The sequence below is a fragment of the Struthio camelus genome, chromosome 17, assembly GCF_040807025.1.
Source record: "Struthio camelus isolate bStrCam1 chromosome 17, bStrCam1.hap1, whole genome shotgun sequence".
Lineage (NCBI taxonomy): Eukaryota > Metazoa > Chordata > Aves > Struthioniformes > Struthionidae > Struthio > Struthio camelus.
Genome location: NC_090958.1, coordinates 7,629,393 through 7,651,492, shown reverse-complemented (window position 1 = coordinate 7,651,492; position 22,100 = coordinate 7,629,393). Strand labels below are relative to the sequence as shown.

The 22,100-nt window shown below is 40.7% G+C and overlaps 1 protein-coding gene across 13 annotated transcripts in view; it reads left to right on the top strand.

Moving 5' to 3' along the window:
- Positions 1 to 16,135: 16,135 nt before the first annotated feature.
- The window catches only part of CIT (citron rho-interacting serine/threonine kinase), a 76,174-nt gene continuing 70,209 nt past the window's right edge, over positions 16,136 to 22,100 (top strand). For 5 of the 13 annotated variants that reach the window (XM_068911453.1, XM_068911450.1, XM_068911449.1 and 2 more), the window contains exons 1-7: positions 16,137 to 16,234; positions 16,516 to 16,641; positions 17,391 to 17,532; positions 18,776 to 18,951; positions 20,287 to 20,388; positions 20,601 to 20,743; positions 21,714 to 21,807. In XM_068911453.1, coding sequence (XP_068767554.1) covers positions 16,546 to 16,641; positions 17,391 to 17,532; positions 18,776 to 18,951; positions 20,287 to 20,388; positions 20,601 to 20,743; positions 21,714 to 21,807 — 753 coding nt within the window. In that variant the 5' untranslated portion in view covers positions 16,137 to 16,234; positions 16,516 to 16,545. Of the gene's footprint in view, positions 16,235 to 16,515; positions 16,642 to 17,390; positions 17,533 to 18,775; positions 18,952 to 20,286; positions 20,389 to 20,600; positions 20,744 to 21,713; positions 21,808 to 22,100 lie in introns of all 13 variants that reach the window. The other 8 variants (XM_068911442.1, XM_068911445.1, XM_068911446.1 and 5 more) reach the window with 3 other exon arrangements.

Sequence of the window (22,100 nt, the reverse complement as noted above, 5' to 3'; positions counted from 1 at the left end):
AAGGAGAAGAGAATAGAAATTTCTGGTTAAACAGAAGGGAAAAGAAAGCTGGCATGAATGCTAGCCAAGCAACACGTTGCAAAATGAAAGATCATCCTGAGCCTTTGCAAGGCTCAAGTATCCCCGCAGAGCTCCTGGCAAGCTTGTTGTTTCCCCAAGTTATCGGTGCTACGTCATTCAGAGGCGAGAAAGCACTCATCCACACAGCTGACTCATCACATCCGCGCAAGGGGAAAAATCCTGTGGCTGTTAAGGCTATAAAGCCTGGCCTAGGAGACTCAGGACTGCCTAAGGACAGATCTGACACCAGACGGCGCTTACCCTACCGACTGTGTGCGAACAAAGAGGGATGCAAAGGGAGAACAGCAGGATAACAAATTCAACTTGTTAAATGGCCCATGAGAGTATCCCTAGGAGACCTCCATGAGACAGAGATGTAAATCCTTGGTACTGCAGCTTGTAGTCAGTGTTTTAGGTGTGAACTTTGGAAGCATGACATAGCAGTCTCTTCAAACCAGAGGTGAGAGTACTGGGAACAAGCGAAACTGCTGTGGAGCCAGTGAAGTTGCATGTCCAGCCACCAATATTTCAGGTCAGCTTGACTCCTTGGGGTCCTACGCGGCCAGTCTGACGTGGTTGCACTCCTGGCCCTGAGCAGCCCTGCGACAAACATGCTGCTTGGCTCCTAGGGCTCCTTCTGCACTTACCTAGTTCTTCCCAGGAGAAAAACTTAGTCATGGCTAATGGGAGAGTTTGCCGACAGCCTGGACACAGAGTCCGAGCTGGCTCCCTCTGACTGAAACAATCCTCCAAAACTCATCTCAAGAGGGCTCCAACCACACGTCCTCTCCCTCTGCGCCGCAGGAATTGCTACTACCTCATGTTATACAGACATATGCCGCTCAGATGGGCTGCCACACTGTTTCTTCTCGCTTCAAGTTCTCTGAGCTGGAGGAACTGCAAAGAAACAAAAAACGTCCCAGGGCCTCTGTGAGCACATCAGGACCAGCGCAGACGTGGGCACCACAGGCCCCCTTCAGAGGTGCTAGTCCTGAGCGCTTGCACACAAACCTGCTTCCTCCACGCTCCACAGACGGAGTAAAGATGTAACGCTGCATGTGTCAATAGAGAATATGGCTGTTTTTTAATGAAGCAGGTGTTTTCTGCGGTGGGTGTGAGTTACTCCCTGCTGAATCTTACAACGTGACAATGTTTGACAAGTCTTTGTGGAACAAACACGATTGAAAAAGAAAAAGTAGCCTGTGCTTTTGCTCTTATGATGACAAACTGAGCGAGATGCTCTTCTTGCTTGTATTTCTTTATGGGGAACCATTAGGTCCTAACTTTACTAGCTATGGTGTTAGCCACCGCAACCATTAAAGGGTTAGGCGTGACTTTGTGCTTTTGTTGTGGGGAAAAATATTTGTTGAGTGCTGCCTTGTTCTGTTCCCCCTGTGTGCGCCGCAGTTTGCAGTGGCTCACAATGGGAACAGTGGTCTTTGATCTGGCATTATTGGATTATAATTGACCATGTTGACAAGAAGCAATCTTGATTTTAATGCAGCCTCCTTCACTCACTGTTGTGGTCAATTATTTCACGATAATGGCAATTCTGCCAGGTATTTTTGCTCCATTGAGCAATTAGGTTGTTATGGAAACTGGTATTCTATAAATTACCTAAAGAGAGGCCTGATTCACTCCTTAGGAACAAGAAGTTTGAAAGTAAAACGTACAGGATACCAGTTTCTTTGTAAAACAGTTCGGTTGTGTTTGTAATTCTTAACCGTTCATCAACAGTAATAGGATGCCTCTGTTGCAACCGGGTATTTACTTGTGCAATAATTAATCCTTAGGGCCTGTTAACTATCTGGTGCAAATACCAGCACCTTCACGTCTCTGCAAAGTTTGGTCAGTTGTTGTCCCTTATTTGAGGATGTGGGACCACTGGATGTGCGTGGCCGAAGATGAGCTGACTCCTGCCTGTGTTTCCGTCGTTGGCCCTTGGCCGTTGCTGGGCACGGAGAGCCCTTCTGTGTGCCATCTGCCAGGTCACGAGCTCCCAAACACTTGCCTGGCTGTTGCGATGGCCAAAGCCGCATCTGGCTGTGGCAGCAAGGATGTGCCCTTGTGTCTTAGACATTGAGATTTATGGGGGACTAGCAAGAAGGCAAGATGCTGATAATCTGGGACGAGAACCTTTGTCCCCTGTTCAGTCACCAAAATGTTTCAGACAGGCTTTGCATGCAACAGGTTTCCTTCCCATTGAGCAACAGGGTTTCCTTCCCTTTCCCAAGCAAAGGGAATGGATTGCCTTGAGGGGCTTTTGGTTTAGTGATGGTTGAGTCTTTCATATTTTGTCTAACCAAAACCTACCTCTCCTGTACTAATCCCTGGAGAGTCTCTGAATTATGTCACTAAGAGTGAGCCAAACCTGCTGGACAGAGGCATCCTGGATACGGGCAATGCAGAAGCTCTCCGAGAGTGTTTTTGCAGCACCCATTACCTATGAGAAGAGCAGCCTTTCGCCTCAGAGCTGCTTCTCCAGCACTTCTCAACAGCAAGAGCTGCAATAAACATGTAGGTGGGAAACTGTTGAACAGAGGTAATTATCTTGCTTATGGTTAGCTGAAGTTATTCTGCACAGCTGAGGGACCCGCACCGGCATGACTCGGGCAAATAGTGCTACTCCAGAGCATCCTTCCTCTTTTCTTGTTATGATCTCCTTGCACATGTGCACATTCCTCTTTCACAGAGGGATGAGGAAAAGCCCAGGCAGTCACTAGTCAACAGCCCCCATGCATGCGCATACACAAACCCCACGCTGAAGCTCTGACTTAGTCTTAACCATTAGATCCCAATTTATCTTCGAGAGTCAAGTTGCAAGAAGAAAACAAAACAGATCCTGTTAGTGTCTTCCTGTAATGACTGCGCTTTTTTGGTTTTTGAGATAGACTCCGCAGGGTCAAGGAGAGAAGCGCTGTGATATAACTGAAGTCACAAATGTGTAATGGAGATGGTATTAAAAGAGCTGAGAGGAATGTGAGAGGGAAAGAGAGAAGGTCGCAGCTCCAAAGAGCTTGTGATCAAAACATAAGAGACAAGGAACACATGAAAGGGTTTAGTCTTAAATACTAGGAGGGAGAAGGGGAGAGAAAGAACATGTATTACAGTAATTCTACTGGTCAGTTTGTTAATTGTGCGATAAATTGTGCTTGCAGTTTAAAAGAGAAAAAGTATTTCTTTATTCCTGCTGGGTGAACTAGGACCTAGTTCACACTAGCTGTAAATGTGTTAGGACAGAAAAATCGAAGCCTTTGAGTGCTGCAAGGCACACTCATCATATCATAATGCCTTTTGAAGCGGTAATTAAGTGATTGATCAGAGCAGATCTAATTAACTAACTACATTATATGAAAAACAACATCATGGAGAAAGTTGTGATACTCCGGGCTGATGACTCTTTGCCCTGCTGGATGGGTGTGGGTGGAAAAACCAAACCTTCAGTCAATATATGACTTTAAAAGAGCTTAAGATTAAAAGTTTCCTTTGTCTCTCTTCCTTGTCTTTCCCACATTATTACTCCGCGTACTTCTAGACATTTTAGGAAGTGCGTAGACCATATTTGTCACTAACATATTCAGCATTAAGCTAACTGCTTAAGTCTAAAATTCACCCACACACGGTCTGTATGGGGGTGCAATTCAGATATAAACATTTCCTTAGTAAAGTATCTTCTATTCTTGTTTCTCTTTCTAAAAATTTGCTTTACGCCTTCCCTTAAATCGGCGCGTTTCTGCAGAGGCAGGGCAAGCTCGGGCTCGTCAGACCTGACGTTCGGGGACGCGCAAGCGCAGCTTTGGCGGCAGTTCACGGCCTGCTTCTCCCGCGGGGCGTCCGAGAGCGGCGTGGCTGGCAACATGACAGAGGAAAGATGCGACAAACATGAAGCAAAATATTATTCATTGGGATGAATGCTCTGACGTGCTGTTGGAGAAGGTTATACAGGTTGTGGGCATGTTTTACTTACCAGATGGCCTTTCATCATAGATGCAGAGACTATGATAAAAAACCACAGTGATTCAGGCTCTCCATCAGAGCCCAGTTTGGCTGACAGCAGTTTCACCCCTGTCATGCTTTGGACCATGATTTCCCTCTCTCTCGGAGATCAGACTGTTTTATAAAGCTTCCAGACCGTTGGCTGACAAGATTGTTTGAACTAGAAGAAATCAGCCCCACTGGGCAGGAGGAGAGTCGCCTTCAAAAGGCTGGTTACATGCATTATTTCCTTGCTGTGGGCTAGCCTCCATTATCTCCCATGCATTTTTGTATCTGATTTCCTCCATATTTTACTACTAAAGGAGTAGTTTTATTTCAAATTAATTTAAATTTTGCCAATTTTAATTGTCCTCTTTTATGCTTATAAGTGTCAGATGTAGCCTTATACAGAGAATTTCGTTCACATCTTCCTTCCCAGCTTTGATTCAAGAACACTACAGTGATAGATAAAAATCATTTCCCAAAATTTATATTGAGGTGAGGAAAGTCCAGCAAAGGCCAAAAGGCAGGAAAGCAACTAACTCCCAAAGCATCCTTGGAATAATCCTACCCCCAGAGGTTATATGCCTTGCCGATACGATTCAGTCTGGCCTGGAGCCAGCAGTCCTTGCTACTGCTTGGGTCGGTTTTGTGCTATGTGATGTCGGTGATAGATAAGATATACGCCGTGACAATCTTGCTCCATTTTCTACCCCAAAAGAGTAACCACTATACAAGTAACAGATATGTATGGGTTTGCCTTGCAACGTGTTTTTGTTTGTCTAGAATTTCAGAAGTTGTGCTGCAGGGAAAAGATGAGGCTGCCGTATAATATACGTCTGCAGAGCTCGTGAAGTATTGTACGACTTGTCTGGCGCACACCAACGTCTCTCTCCTGAGCAGGAGCCTCCCTGGGAACCTCCTGCGGGCACGGGCGGTAAAAGCAAGCGGCTGTGATTTTTCACTGCCTCTGCACAAGTGTCACCCACTGCTGCTCCCCCTGCTCTCCTGACGACTTACTCGCTCAATAAGGTGTAGCATCACTAACCTGAAGTGCTGTAGCTGTCAGAAATTGGAGTATCATTCAGCAGCGCAGGCACTAGGTTAGCCTGGGAGACACCCCGCTGCCGATGGGGGAAGGCTGGCGAGGTGAAGGGGGTTATTTATTGGAAGCGTTTGCTCAGCTGCTATAGAATTAGCTCTTAAAGTTGGCAAGAGAATCCGTAATAAAGGCGTCTACATCCTTGGAAAAGTGTCTCTCTCTGAGCTTCAAATTACTCTCTGTTTAAAAAGCTGAATCAACTACTTGGTATTTATAGAAAATTAAACCAGGGGTTCCCATTTATTAGCAACTACTGTGGGAATGATCTTCCAGCTTTTTGTCTCTGCTATATTGGTATGCTGCTATTTCACCTTATCTGGCCTTTTGCTACCGTTAACTGTATATATTAGTTGTTAGTCTGTTAAACTGTCCCTATATCTCAATTCTTTGGAGAATGAGAGTCATTTGAAACGGTTGGAGAACGCTGGCTGCGTAACTGATTGTGTTTATAAAACATAAAAGACTGTGTTCCTCTTTATTTACCTTTATTGTAAATGGAAAACACATCTATTGTTTGTGCTTCTCTGAAATTGCATATAACTCTTTTAGACACCTTAAGGCCCATTAGCACCTGCTTAATTTTTGTGTTGCTTTGTCTGTATGAGAGAAAAATCTCCTTTATTGGCCTATCTCAAAAATAGCATCTCATCAGTTGGGAACTGATTTAGAATTCTTTTAATTCAGCAGATCATTAAAATATATATGGCACTTCCAGGGAAAATCAAACCACGTAGAAACAGCAAAGACTGGCAGTTATGCCTGATCAACAATAACGGTCCAACATCTAGGGAGAAAATGATTGCGCATTTTTCTTCTGAAGCCTATCAACACTTAACAAAACTGATCTGTTTATTTTTAACCCATTACAAAAATACCAGTAGCTTTTTTTTTTTTTCATTTTGTGAAAAGACAGACAGCTGCAAGGACTTGCAGCAGATTCTAGCTCTTTATTTTGTTTGACCTGATTTAACAAGCTTCCTGTGTTGAAATATCATAGTCTATGTTGGGAATTATGTCAGGAAGCACAATATGTGCAGTGTGGGTGAGTGAGCTTGCATGAACTGTCAATGAAGATCAATTATAGGAATTATTGAATTACACATTAGATAAGAAGCAGATGACTTCTTTTTGCATATAAGTGTGCTGTTAACTATTTTCAGCTAAATGAAAATTTAGCCATGCAGGCAGTGAGAACTTGTCACAAAGCATCACAGGCTGCCCAGGCTTATTGATTATTTTTTTTTTTTCTGACTGAAGTCCTGCAGTCTCATGATTTTGGTGTGGAGAACTGGTGCAGATGAAGCGAGAGAGCATCAGTCTACTAATAATGCATGCTACAAATGCAGCTTGGGCAAAAATGGCTCCTTGCAAGGGACTTGATAGGGATGAAAGGAAAAGTGTTATTTAGCGCTTGCCATTTTCTGACTGCTTTGGTACTCCTGATTCGTGCTGTGAGAGTTGCGTGTCCTCCTGTTGGTACCACAGCTGGGCAGTTAACAACAGGGTGGTGAGACAGGCTCATTCCTGTACCCACATCATTTATGAATATCCGGTATCAGTCTGTTTATTGGATATTTTTGAATGTCTGGCATTGGTGGTATTTTTGCCACGAGAGGTTACCTAGAAGGTGGTAAGACTGGCTCAGGAAAAGCCAGCCTTGAGCAAAGTCTAGAAAGCTGTGAGCACCGCTGCCAGCATCGCCGTGTCTGTGCCTCTGGCTCTGTTTGTCGCTGAAGAATCCCAGCTTGGCAATACATAAAATCAGTAGGATTTAAACAGGCTTTTTCAAGGAAGAAGTACTAGCTCTTGTTAACAGGAACTAGATGATATATCATCTTTTGCTGTTGAGGTACTGAAAGGCATCAGAATAAAACCCAGGAGAGTACAGAGAGAGAACAAAGAGGTGAACAGCTATGCAGCCTGTGTGCAAATATCCTTTTATTGCAGCTTCTTGTATTCTAGAGTGTAAAATCTTTTTCTCCAAAGATCTGTTACTCTTTTTCACAGAGGACTGACTTGATGCAAACCAAACCCCCACCACAGCTATTACTGCTGTCTTCTGGAGAATCTTAAGTGGTAGTTGGTTTTCTGCTTTAGAAGCATTGTTAGCAAATAGCAATTACTTAGCATGCATGTTTTTTGTTATTTTATTTGTCATTTTGGGATTGGCTGTTAGGCTTTTTCTGACAATTGATATGAAAAACTGACTACTTTTGTTTCGTGTTTGGAAGCTTGAAGGTTAAGTATTGTCTTATTGACTGTACCTCTCCCAGTTCTACTCTAAGAAGGTAGTTGCTATTAACTGTTTTGATCCAGTGTCACGACTGATAAATGATGCATTTAATTCATCCCAAAATTTCAGAGAAGTAACACACAAGTCTCTCATTGCTCTGAAGAAAACTGGACAGCTGAGTGATGGGAAAAGCAGAAGGTAGAACATATTCTACCTTTGTACTTATGTATTCCATTCAATTTTGGAGAAATTTCAAACAGAAGCATAAAACACCTTTTATTAAGAAGTGTTTTTTAAAACTCAGAAGACAAAGTCTATCTGCAGTACTTCAAAAATACAAAATAAAAGAAAAATAGCCCTACCCTCCCCCTTCCTTTTTTCAGGAAATATTTATTCCACAGAAACTCTTTTGCACAGGATTTCCATTTGTCTTTCAGGGCTAATATTTTAGTATCCGTCCTTTGGCTAAAAATGGCTCAATGTAATTCCTCGGCAGACCACGAACATTGTATCGTTGCAACAACCGCCCGCCATGTTTTTCTTCAGTTGGAGGAAAAATATACTGTTTTTGTAGCCTTTCCCTTCCAGGTAGCAATGACAATCTAAAAATGTAAGAAAACAACGTGAGTGAGGCCGGTAGAACATCAGCAATGGTGAACAGCACCATAAAAGAGCAATTTGACCATGACCTCCAAAACGGGCAACAACTGTCATTCAAACCCTATTGAAACATTAACTTATTTCACTGTTTGTTATTGCTTTGTCTTAATCACACCTAACTTTTTTTAAACATGTTAATGTTAATTCATCACAAATCTTAACATGGAAAAACTGTTTAAAAACCAGAATCCCACAACAGTCACTGCAAAATATTTCTTGGTCTCAAAGCAAATAGTATAGAACAACTAATTCTAAGACTTAAATAAAGTAACATGTAGGCTGTCATTGCTGAGTTCTTCAAGACAGGAATGAACACACCCACTCAGAGCAAGAACATTTTCAATCTGTAAAGTACCAAAATCGTGATTCCAAACTAAAATTAGACAAGTAATCATACCTAAATTTCTTTCAGTTTCACCTGGAAGTGTCCTTCTATGTTGTATCTGTCATTGCCTCATCTGATGCTTTTATTTATACTCTGAACAAAGTGCTGTTATTGGTCTTTTATACTGTAGTCATGCCTGCCACCTTGCCTATAAGGCTACTCTGCACAGATTATTATATTTACTGGAATCTGTGGAATGAAATCTGAAAAGAAAAAAGAGAATTTCTTTCAAGTTCCATTATTTGAAGGAGCTAAATCTACCTCAATATCTGAATTTAATTCACAAGAGTTAGTCAAAAGATACTTTCTTCTTCTTCTTCAAAGAAAAGAACCTCCATAATTTTAACGAGTTTGTTTCATTCTAATCTGTTTTAGCACTTCATTTGTTTTACTAAATTGTAGGTATGAGCCAGTGGTTTTTTGTTGCTTTAGATAACAATTCTTGGAACTCTTAAGTACATTTTAGCTACATCTGTCAGCCAACACGAGGTTGCTAGGAGGCATCTTATACTTTCCAATGACTTCTACCTCAGTGACAGCTGCAGAGATTTCCCCCAGTGTGGGGATTTGATGTGAACAGCAGGCTCTTCCAATCTTTGACGTATGATGCTCTAATTTACTACCAAAGTCTGCTTTCAGGTCATCAGATTTCATCTGCATAGGTGTAACAAATTTATAACGAACAAACTGTATTTTGCGACTGGCATTGAATTGACCCATTCAAAAAACAAGAAATGAACAAACAAACAAAAACTAACAAGCAACTATTTCAAAAAGGAGTGGAGGATGTTTTCCAATCCAGTAGAAACTTGATTGTGTTACTGACAGATGACTGCCTGCTATTTTTTTATGTAGTGTAATTTCAACATCAATCTAATCTAATTTATTCCAGGAAACTCCAAACAGTAACTAGACTTTTCTCCCCAAAATCACAAAGGTATAGTGATATATGAGTATCTTTCAACACCATCTAGCTAACTCCTAAATTAATTCACGTTCTTCTACCTTTCTGGAAGTCAGCCAAAGAGATTTATGGGTGTGCATGGCTCTCTGCTGCTCATCAATTTTTCATGTGAAGATGTCTGTCTGGCACATCTCTGTTTCTGGCTGATCTCAGGGGCAGAGATCAACTAAGAAGAGCATACTACTTATACTAAGACAGAATGAATCGTTTTGGGCACTTTCCCTTGAGGGCAGTCAGATTTCCGGTTTCCAGATATAGCGAGTGGACTGGATTGAGTCAGAAATTCTTCCACCACACAGCAGGAAACGTCATGTTCTGCAGCCCACAGGAGTGCTGGGAATGCCAGGCTTTTAGGTGGAACTACAGCACATGGCCATGAAGCCCCAACGACCATTTCACGGGCAAGCAAATTATTGTTTAGTAAACTAAAGGATGTCTTCTCTATAGATTTTTCATTTAAGGCTACGAAAAAGTCCTCCCATGAGCCTCCAAAATTAATTTGTCCTAGGACCAATTTAAGATTAAATTCTACTAATCAGTTTTAATTGCGCTTCCTACATAATCTGATATCTTTAGAGACATCACAGTTGATATTTTCTCTTAGAATCTGGGTAAAATATAATTTGATATGGCCATCTTTTCATGATTACTCTATCTGAATTCTGGAGAAGCTTCAAGTATTTTGTTACATACAGCTTTTAGATGATAAATTGCACTGTCCCATGCCAGGTTTTATCTTCTAAGATAGAGTTTAACATTGCCATCCTTTCCTTATCACTGAAAAAATGCAAATAGTTAGCTACATTTAAAATAAAACAATGTTTATTGTAATTGCTTAGATACTTTGTCAATTTTGCTTTAATTAAGCCCCAATCACTTTTTGCTCTGCAACACATAATTCCCATTATGTCATGACAAACATAGTTTTTAGCTGCTCCAGGAGATATTAATGTGAACACATCAATTTGTGTGTCTTGACAGACCATGAAGTTTAATAAATCCCTTTCTATAAAATAATTTTTGTGGAATTAGGGGTGCCCCTGTAATAGCACAGATCAAGCCTGAGGCTGACCTGTCTAAAAGGTAATTTGGTTTTTGCGGCAGCTACAATTTAATAAAGTGTTTATCTGTTAAAAACTGACCTATTTGTTTTAGGATAACTGAAAAAAGAGAGCATGGAGGACAGTTATGATTTTAAAAAGGCTTCACTTTCATGTGGTTAACTGCACCTTTACTTCTAATGTTCCCAGATTCACTTATTCCACGTGAACAGCCTCTACTTCTTGCCTACTTCAGGAGGAACCTTTCTATTCTTTTACCCTTTGGTTGAGACTCAATTATTCTGCCCTGTATAGCTCTAGGATGTCAGATGCTGTTCTTTCCTTTAGGAATTTGAGTCCTGTTTTACAGTTTTCAGGCAGTGGTGGTACAAAACACTTTATGAAGTAGTTGGAGCAAATAGTTTCATTATAAACGATATCCTATAGCCCTATAACTGATATCCTATACAGGGCTATACATGACTCAGCATGACAATTTTCTCATTTAATTTTAGGCACCACTAGAAGTAATGTGCATTTAAGGCCTGAACAACCAGTGTAATTTGGGGAGATTCCCGTTGGACTAATTAAAGTATTACTACAAATCATTCAGTAGGTGGGGAAGGACAGGGATGGGTGACACCTTAGCCTTGAGATGGGATTCCCCTGAATTTAACACTGGTTTTCAGTTTAAGTTGTGGTCACACAAATGACTGGAAAGGTAGCAGTCAATGTAATTGCAAAGTTGTTTAAGCTAATATGATTTATTTCAACGTAAGGAGAGGATCAGTGTGAAGCCTGTAGCCAAGGCGATGCTTGTGAACATGAGGACAGATTTTTTTTTGGAACAGTTTTCCAGTATAATTTGCTTCTGAATATGCTTAAGGTAGCCAACATACAAAACAGCATTCAGAAATATAAACCTCATTTTCTCAGCCTAAGCTTTTTTCAAATCCTTAACCCAAACTTAATCAAAAAAGAAAAAAAATCAAGTTCTTTCCTATATGTGTTCAATATCAGAACTTCAATTTGTCCTAGCTTTTCTCTTCTAATCATGTGGCAAGGCTCCCCAGTGCTGGGGTGATAACGGTAATGGCCATACACAGATACACGCATTGTGGATAGGAGCAGTGAAAGCTGCTTTTTGGAGGACTGAACTCTAGCCTTTATCCTGTATACAAATGCCTCATGCATTTTGGTTCTTTTTCTTTAGAAACTACACCTTTATCTATTGTTCAGTTTTCTCACAGCCTGAGCACTTTGGAGTAGGGCCCATGCCCTTGAGAACAGCCGGGCAGCATTGCTTGGAGTATTCATATCAATTTAAGATACAAGTCATCCTTATCTTTCTGGGATTCCAGTCTAGCTCCTTCTATAGGTGCTCAGTTCACGTATAGAAAGGATTGTTAGTGCCCCACTTCAGTTACCGTTTTATTTGGGTCACATCTGAAATGTAGTATGTTTATGTCTTGGCTTAATGAGAAACTCAGCATAGGGTTGCAATGTTAGGGGAGTTTCTAAGGAAACATGGATAGGCACCGAACGACGTGTGCTGGAATGAGGATTCCTCAGAACTGGGATTAGGTCAGAAGAGCATCACATGAATCTGTTGGCATTTGGTACATAAATAAAAATATAGATGATGGCTATGTATCTAATAGGAAGACTACCATGTTTATTTTAAGTGCTATTTTTTTTCCTTGTGTAAATGTAAGGAAAATAAAAACCATATGTAATAAAAACTAGTGAACGTAAGCACTTGCGTAATACATGAGCGCATTGCTTACACAAACAAGGCCTTTAATATTTCAGTGAAAATAAATTTGAAGAATATCATCAGCTGTAGCCTTATATCTAACTTCTAGTGGAAGTCTATGGAGGAAAGACCTAACAGCCATTTAGGTTTTTTAAAATTTAATTCCCCTTCTGCTTACCCTTGGAGAATGATTGTAGAGGAGGAAATTAAAAACATTGTGGAAGGAAGGACAATACAATTGCTTTCCTGGTGATTATTTCTCTTTGCCTTCCTATCTTTCTCTGAGAAGGAATTTGCTTACTTCTTCCATAAATGTTTTTCTTCAAGATGTACTGTGCAAACATTTATATCCCCTGTAAGTGTGCATGATTGTTGCATCCAAGCTACATATCTTGCGACAGCTAGGGAAAACAAAGTAGGAAAGAAATATGCCTAGGACCGCAGCATTATTTAGGTCCCATTAAACAATAGTAAATGCTACAATTGGCAAGGGTTTATGACAGTACTCTGGGCAGCCACCTTTAAGGGTGTATGCTTTATTTTGGTGCAGAAAGTTGTCATCCAGCTACAGTTAAGGTTAGGGCTAGGAAAAAAAGGGTAGAAGATCCTGGTTTATTACAGGATCTTTTAACTACTGGCTGGTTAGGGTAAGGACTAGAGCTGATAAGTGATAATTCAATTTTTGTTTTCAGATGCATGTAGATTGGCTAACTACGGTTAAGGCCAGGGATAATACTCAACAAAAGAATCACTGAAGAAATCAGTTTACTTCTAGGACCTGCACACCCTGGAAATCTAGGTTGCAAACTGATACCAGACAGAGTTATTGGATTAGTATTAAGATTTGGGAAACGGAAGAGTTGAAGAGATTTCTAAGATAGAGCAAAAAGTAGGAGTTTTTTTGGTCATGCTCAGATCTTAGAATTGTGATAGCACAAGCCTTTTTTGTTACCTTCCAGCCATATGCAGATCTCAGGAAGTTAGCTTCCTGAGTGCAGGGAGCAGTCATGAGTGTTTTGCTGGGACAGCTGGCAAAAGGATGTAGGACTCCAAAAATGAAGACATTCGAGCGATGCTGCTGTAAATACAGAAGTTTCACAGCCAGATGGTGTTAGGTGAGGCTTGGCATCACTCTGCCCATTAAAATATAGCTATGCTAGTTTTGATCAGAATCCGAGTGCCAGGTTCTTGGTGCAAAGTTGGCACACCTGCATGCCTAATCTTTTGCTTTTATATTTACTTAGTATCGTACATCCTGAACAAGCCTGAAGGGTGTTACAGGCAGCGACAAACAATCTTTGGAACACAGTCACCTCAGTGCACTATGCAACAGCATGAGGGAGGAGAATTTTGGCCAAGGAAATAAAGGGAAACCCCTACTCTTATAATAAAAAATGCCAAACAGATGGTAACCAATTCAATGCATGGTGAGATGTCAAAACATGTTGAGCACCATATTGGGACCCGATTAGGGAAAATCATAGAGCTATTTATTCCATTAAGCTTTTAAATGACCTATTAAATTAATAGTGGGAAATAAGCTCTTGTTTTGCAGAATTGAAGGTCTGTTGATGATCCTTCCAGTTAAGTGAGGTTATCCACAGGAGCAGTTGCCAAGATCACAGTGATGTATAATCTTGCTGTTATAAAGACAAAGGACTAGTGGACTATGATTGCTGTTGATAAAAAAAGCAGAAGTAAGAATGAATAAATACTTTTACTCTGAAGGCTTCAGGTCACCAATTTAAAGAAAAACAGAACATGTGTTTGTCTGAAGGGGTATTTATTTTTTACCTGCTACATCAGAAGTGGGTACTAAGGTCTTATCACACAGCTTTTTTTCTCCCTTCTCTACTCCCTCCATCTGCCACTTTCAGCTTCTTTTCTTGATGCTTTTGAAAACACTTCTGCTACATCTGTAATTTTTTTGCTGGAGAGGTCAACTAACCAACCGATGCAGACTTGTCAGTCCAGCATGGCAGTGCAACTCACTGGGCTGGTCAAACAAATAAGGTGCCAAATTGCGGTGGAAGACTCAGGTGTAGTATTCTTGTTATGGAAGAGGGGACGAATAGCCTAATGATGAGGGAAAACCTTGAATGATCCATCTCCTCATCCGATCTGTGCATCAGCTGTTCTGCACAGAAGAACCTCCATGGAAAGGGAACCTCTCTGTCAGAAGAAAAACCCAGCTCTTCTGCTTCCCCCACTTCCTAAATCTAAAGTGATACAGTATCTAAACAGATACAGTAATTTCTCAAGTGACATTAGAAATATTGTGGATATTTAACAGTAATTTTGGCAGATACAAAAGATGGGGCCAAGAGCATTTCTACAGAAGGTAGGCTGCAGAAAGGGAAAGGCAGAGGAGCCTCAAGCTCGCCTCTGAGGCCTGGATGGCAGGCAGCTGAGAAATGCCCAAGATCTAGGACACACCACCTCTAGACATGATAGGGTTCTGAACGTTAAGGCAGGATGTGGTATTTTACTAAAAGGTACTAGCATGAAAATTGACCAGGTAGTTTATGAAGAGGAAGCTCTCTATAGCGTTGCTTTTTAAGAGCTGATCATTCCTATGCACTGCAGTTGTGGATGAGACACAGACAATGTCCTGCCTGATTGGAATCCAAAAAGCAAATTAGGCAGTGCAGGTGCCAGACAATAAATTAGATTTTAAAAACTCTTTCAGGTTTAACAACTCGAAGCGAAACCAGATATGCAAGTTGAGACAAGAATTATCCTGAAAATATGTCAGTGTTCCAGGGGTGGACTAGAAGAAGTAGGAGGAAGCACGAATCTGTAAAATGATTTGTATAAAGTCATAATGTAATCCATCAGTGCATTACTTTACCACTTTGATGCCAAGCCAGTATTAGCATAATTAAAATGATTGCTGGATAGCAAAACATCTTGTTTTATGTCACTATACTGCATCATGATTTTTAAGGAGCCCCATCACCTAGATTTCTGCTACCAGCTTACATGCTGCCAAGGTGCTGTGCAACACTGAACTGTACTCTGAAACAGCATCATGTCTTTTGCCTAACTGTGATGTTTGCTGATACCATCAATGCCACATCGTGATATCCTCCACTGAAATCACTCTACTGCTCCATTGTTAAAGAAGGTCATGCTGCATTCCACTTAGCATTTTGATGGATGGCACGTAGATATTTTGGAAGGGATACCAAGCTGGAACATTTTCACCCATACTTCACTTGAAAGCTAATTACCCTGTGTGTGAATAAAACGGCCTTACAGACCATGTAAAAATTGGGACATAAAGGTCGAATAAGCATTTTGCAAAAGAAAATTTAAAGCTTCTGAAAATATAATTTTATTTCCCCTCTGGCAGTTATAGCATAGTTAGGTGATGCCAACTATGACATCTAGCCTACAATTGAACCAGCTCCAGTCAGAACTATTAAGAATGAGTCATTTTTGCCTTTCAAGATTGAAGGAAAAAAAAAAGCTGGGGGAGGGGCAAAATTTAGGAGCAATGGTACTCTTTATAGGAATAAAACCGGGCACCATCTGAGCGAAAGCACACGGCCTCTACCCAGCACGGCTCATCCCTGCCTGAAGGCTGTGGGGGCCCTGCCCGGCCTTTCTCTTCATCTCCCCCATTTCCCGCTCCTCACCCCCCCGGGGGAGCGGGGACGTCCCTCACGGATTCCCCTTTCCACCAACCCCGGAGGGAGTGGGCGGCTGCCAGGCCCGGCACGGAGCAGGGGGAAGCCTCCTGCGAGGCACCGGGCCCCCACGGCCGCCACGCGGCTCCCTCAGCGGCAGGCACGCTGCCAGCTCGACCGTTAAAACCGTTAATCGCCGCGCCGCGCTCGGGCGCGTGACGCACAAGTGACGTCCCGGGGGGGGGGAGGGAGGTGCTGAGGCGAGGGAGAACGGCCCGCAGCGCCCCCGAGGGAGCTCGCGGCCCGTGACGACGGCGCTTCCGCCAGGCACGGCTCGGGATTGGCTGGAGCCGAGGCGCCTGGCGCGCGTCATCGGAAGCGATGGTGCCAAGGCCACGCCCTTCGCTGCGTTCAAACCTGGATGGCGGTAAAGAGGGGGCGGCGAGCGGGGGCTGGGGCTGGCGGGGCGGTGGCGGCCGCGCGGGGTCCCCGGCGCTGAGGGGAGCCCGGCGCGACACGGGCACCGGCTCCGTCGCGCCCCAAACGTCGCGACTACTGCCTGGGCCGCGAGGCTCTTCAAACTCGCTAGTTTTAATAAACTTTGTTTTTAAATGTACATATCGCTTAGATTACCCCCTCCCCCCCTTTTTTTTTTTTAACGTTACCCCCTGAAATGCCTCCGCGTGACAGCCCCGATTCTCTTTCCAGGAGGTCTTTTCTCCAAGATAACCCGTAAAGATGTTGAAGTTCAAATGTGGCGTCCGTAATCCGGTAGAGCCAGGACCTATGGAGCCCATCACGAGCCGGATTTCTCGGCTAAATCTGCTCTTTCAGGTAAAGAACGTCTGGTGTTGGATTTGCTGATCTCTGTTTATTCTGGATAGATAGTCAGTATGTAAAAATACAATTTTGGTTCTTCGTGTGGACAGTCAAACTGTGCCTTTTTTTTTTTTTTGAGAGGGTAAAAGAAAGCGGTAACTTGTTAGAAATCGAAGCGTGAACCCAGTCTGCACAAAGTTCAATCGGGAGTAGCTGGTCTTACTTTGATGTGCAGCTGTTAATGTCTGAGCTTGAGTGGACTTTCTTGAATAAAAATGGAAAATCATATTCTGTGCCCACAGTTTTCTCATGGATGAGATAACTGAGGGTTTGTCATGAGATGGATTTACGAAACCAGCTGCTATTTGATCATCCAAGGTTACTTCTGGAGCTAATATTGATGCTGATTGCTTAGACTACTTGTACCAGGAAAAAAATAAACCTATAGGGTATAATATCAAGAAAAAGCCAATCAAAGCAGAATTGTTGGTAGGATGTAAGCAATTTCAAGAATGCTGTGATTTGAGCTTTTAACAATGTTGAGAAGATTGCTTTATCTAAAAGTACCGTACCTGAAGCAGCTGTTACAGAGATGGGTAGTGATCTGATATTTTAAACACATGCTTCTGCATTATTTGTCCAATTTCTAAAACAGTGATTTTTAAAATGGATAACATATAATCTCTATACATATGTTATTGATTTGAGGCTTTTCATTGTTGTCTGAGACTCCATCTGCTGTTGCTTCCTTTTTTTTTTTTCAGGGGAAGCCACTCTTTGTGACTCAACAGCAGATGTCTCCTCTCTCCCGGGAAGGCATCCTTGATTCTTTATTCGTTCTTTTTGAAGAATGCAGAAACCCCGCTTTAATGAAGATTAAGCATGTTGGCAACTTTGTCAAGAAGCGTAAGTTTGTTTAGACTAATTTCCAGATGTCATTTTTAAAGATAATGGTTAAGAATCCAAATGTTTAAGTAGTGCTCTAGTTGCTTAATTTGTTAGCAATTTTAACCTAAGACTTTGGGCATGTGACTTTTTGTGGACAGACTGTACGTTGCACAGGGAACCTTGACAATATTACTAAGGCTTTGTGCAGGTGCAGAAAGGTCAACTGCATTGACTTTTGAAGTGCTGTGACTCTAATGTGCATCCTTCTTAGACTGTACTATTTATTGTTAAGGAGGCACTTTCATTAAAAGTTTCTCAGAGTACTGCATCGAGCAAAGTTCCAAGTACAAAAAATAAAAGGGTGTCGAAAATTGAGAGCAGGACGTGACTAAAGCTATGAAAAAAATATCTAGAAAGAAACTCAGTAATACTTGGCTCTATTAGCTTGAAGTAATATTTGGGATTCCATGTGTTATCCCTATTTTGCATTTATAACTTGTAGTTAACAATTTTGCGCTTAAGAAATAATTCCTGTCAGAATAAACATCTTACTGATAATGTGCTCAGAATAATAATAAAAAAAAAAACCACAAGAAAGCGTAGGTCAATGAACCTTTCTGTAACCAAATGGCATTCTATTATATCTTAACAGTAGTTCCATCCAACAGTTTCTAGGTATTATTAAATAAGAGTAATGGTTTGCTACAATCTGAAGAATTTTTAGAACAGTACAGAAAGCAACTGATTATCACAATGCATCCTGGATGAAACTAGTCCATAGAAAACTTAGACTGAATATCTGAAACAAATGTCTATGGTATTTGTTAGACAATAGAATAGTGCCTCCCACAGGCAGAGGAGAAAACCCTGCCACTTGAACTTGTAGAACTGGACTGGGTAAAGCCCTCTTATTTGGAGAACATGCTTTGTATTGGCAAAGGATGGCTGAAAATAAATTAGAAACAAGAGAGACTATCAGCCTATGATGACATGAATGAGACAGAATTATGGTTGCTATGGGAACTCTCTTAACATTTCCTGATTCTTTTGTATGCACCATCTTTCAATCTTAGCTATGCATTAATGCTGCCTTTTTTTTTTTTTTTAGTATTTATACATGCTGTTTTTTAGGAAGCATATTCTGAAATGGTTTTATATTTCTTGAGAAAGATTTTTTTTTTTTTTAATTCCCCATTGCTGATGTTGTGTTTACCACAAAATGCCAGTTGGCTAATGTAAAATAAGTGTGTTACTTTTATAGATGCAGAAACTATAGCTGAATTAAGGGAATTGCAACCCAATGTGAAGGATTTTGAAGTAAAGAGTGTGGTTGGCTGCGGTCATTTTGCGGATGTAAAAGTAGTAAGAGAGAAACTTACTGGTGATGTGTATGCTATGAAGGTGATGAGCAAAGAGTCCTTGTTGGTGCAGGAGCACGTATGTATATTTTTCTCTTATGACAGTAGAACCATAAACAATGACTTGTTGAGCATTTCCTTTTTGTCACTGCTGTTAGAGTAAAAAGGTAACCTGGGAAAGATCATCCTACGTTTCAGTAAAGGTGTCTATTAGTATTTGTTTGTAGCTTTACTGTGTCTAAGAGCCATTGTCATAGACCATGAATCTATTGGGTGAGGTACCATACAAAAAAACCCCACAAAAACCAGTCCCTGCTTCAAAGAGCTTACCATCTAATTTTAAGACAAGAAACAGTAGATGGATACAAATAGGTGAAGAAAATTTTGACACAGTATTGATCAGTTTAATAAATGATGGCTTGAATATTCACAGTCCGTTAAGATTTTTTTATTTTAAAGAGCAAGGTAGGATGTCAAGAGTGGGTGTGAAGGCAAACAATGTAGTGACTGGATTTTGATGGAGAGCTCCTCACTAGCTTGAGAAAGGTGTCATTTGAAAACTTAAAGAGAGTAATGGAGGGGGTTATCATAGTTTGGTGAGAAACAGAACTTACTCTTTCACTGCTGAGAGATGAGAAGTAGGACAAAGATACTCAATGAAGGGCCTTGGGAATTTACACAACAATGTCTAAATCGGTCCCAATACGTGACTGCTCCTGAGATCCTCTAGCTTTTGTGGCTATCAGAAGTGAAGATAAACTAAAATTACTCTTGCTGTGGCACAGGTTGACAAGAAGAGCAAACTATGATATTATCTTCAATATGACACTTACTCAGTCTTGCTGACCGTGGGTCAGTGAAAGTAGAAAACGTTGATCTAAATGAACTAGCAATATCTATATAGTAAAATTTGTTGTTGTTGGGCCACAACTCTCAATTATTAAATAGTTGCTAGAGGAAAACTTTGTATTTTAATACTTTACATTGAATTTATCATGGAATTGGCTGTAAGATGCTGCCCCATAATTGTGCTAGCATCTGTTCTGCTTCTTGTCTGCTTCTTTTGAAATTAGTTTTATTTTATTAGGGCCAATCCAGATGAAGTCAACCCAGATTGCACTCCAAACTGGTAGATGTTTCACCAGTGTGAAAGGAGAGCTGGCCTTTGCTGCAGGGACTGTCCAAATGAAAACAAACTAGACAAGAGAAGGGGGGGAGTAAAGCTGGAAACACAGAAGAGTAAAATTACTTTATTAAAGAGACATCACAAGGCAATGGCATTTCATGGTTTGTAAGTAATTTTTATGGGATGTATGCCTTTGCTGCAGAATTGCATCTTTCTGAAGCTAGGGAATTCTAATGTATTCAAACCCACTTTAATCAAGATATAACTGAACATTTCCTTTTTCTGTAGGTGTCGTTTTTTGAGGAAGAACGCAGTATATTATCTCAGAATACCAGTCCCTGGATTCCACAGTTACAATATGCATTTCAGGACAAGAAAAATCTCTACTTGGTAATGCTGATCTCCGTTTCTTTTCTTCTCTGTTGAAGACTTCACCATTGTTATATTTAAGAACGATTTGATGACTGAAAAGTGTTCATCCTCTGTAAATTTTCTTACATCACATGGCACTGTTTGATATCTGTCCAGTGTAATATGTAGGAGTTGAGTGGAGTGCCTTTTCTATATAGGAACTACATCTGTTCCTCTAAAATTTTATGTAGGTTATGGAGTATCAGCCTGGAGGGGACTTACTGTCACTCTTAAACCGATATGAGGACCAACTGGATGAGAGTATGGTGCAGTTCTATCTTGCGGAGCTGATTTTAGCCATTCATAGTGTTCATCAGATGGGCTATGTACACCGGTAGGTAAAGAACGCTTTGCATTGCACATAATGTTTAATCAGTATCATTCTTCAATCAGTGTTCTGGAATTATACTTTTTTTTTTTTAATTCTATCCGCTTGAGGGACAGCGTTTCACATACTGTATTAGGAGAGAAAATTAGAATGTTAATCATACGCCAACTAATAACAGCTAAAGACATTAACTTAGATGTAAAGTTCACACTAATATCACAAAAAGATTGTTACATATATATTCGGGAAGCTTAGTAAAAAGAAGCCATTATGTTGCACTGTATTGAAATTAAAATCTTTTTGAGGGCTGAAGGCTGGTCATGTTTAGCACCAATTAGCAGAGGAAATCAGTGGAATTGTTAAAGCTTGTTGCTTGCTTGTTTGTCAACAGGACAATATAGTATGTTGGAGTAGTTCAATATGACAGGAGTTTTCTAAAGATCAAATAAAGGCATGAAGGTTGTTACTGTGTAGATTTTCAAATCGTATTGACATCTAAGCATTTCATACATTTATTCCATTCTAAGGCTTTGGAGTTGTCATGAAGTGCTGTAAGTTCCAAGCATAGATGCTGCACTTAGAACATACGCTGTGTCTTTTTAATGCAAGGTGGCTGCCTGTGTCTGAAAGAAGCACAGAATAAGTTGGGAGGAAATTTGTAAAGCTGCATAATACTTTGCCATAACTCAATTACAACTTAGTCAAGGTATCATTAGAGCTCAGTGCAAAACCACCTCTTCTTCCATTGTCTGTCAACAACTGTTAACTTTCCATGAAGTGATTTAAACTCCACTACTTTGATGTCAGCTTGCAAGCAGAACAACTGTTGGAAATAAGACTCCCACAGTAATCCATTGCTAGGGTTTTATGCAACTGAGCAAGAGTTGAGTGTAGCTGGAAAGGGAGATACTGTTATTTAGACGTAGCAGCAGAGAAGAGTATAGAAAGGTATTGATTGCTTTCTGCTTTCTTACAGAGATATCAAACCAGAGAATGTTCTCATTGACCGAATAGGACACATTAAACTGGTAGACTTTGGGTCAGCGGCCAAAATGACAGTAAACAAAACGGTAATAACATGAATTTAACTTTGTCTATAGCTGATTTAGGTAGTCCAGTCAAAAAGAGAAAACTAAGTTTGTCTGTTCCTTGATGGCACCTTGTTCTTCTTCCTTTCTTATCCAATATGAAATCTATTAATAATAATACTTTCTATTTATAAATGACTTGTAAAACATGAGCTGGAGTATGTTTTGCAGCTCTCAGTAGGTATATATTTGCTTATGCAAATTTTAATGAGTAAGATAGCAGCAAATCTTTCTCATGCTGCTGTATTTCAATGCAAAATCATATGTTTAGATTC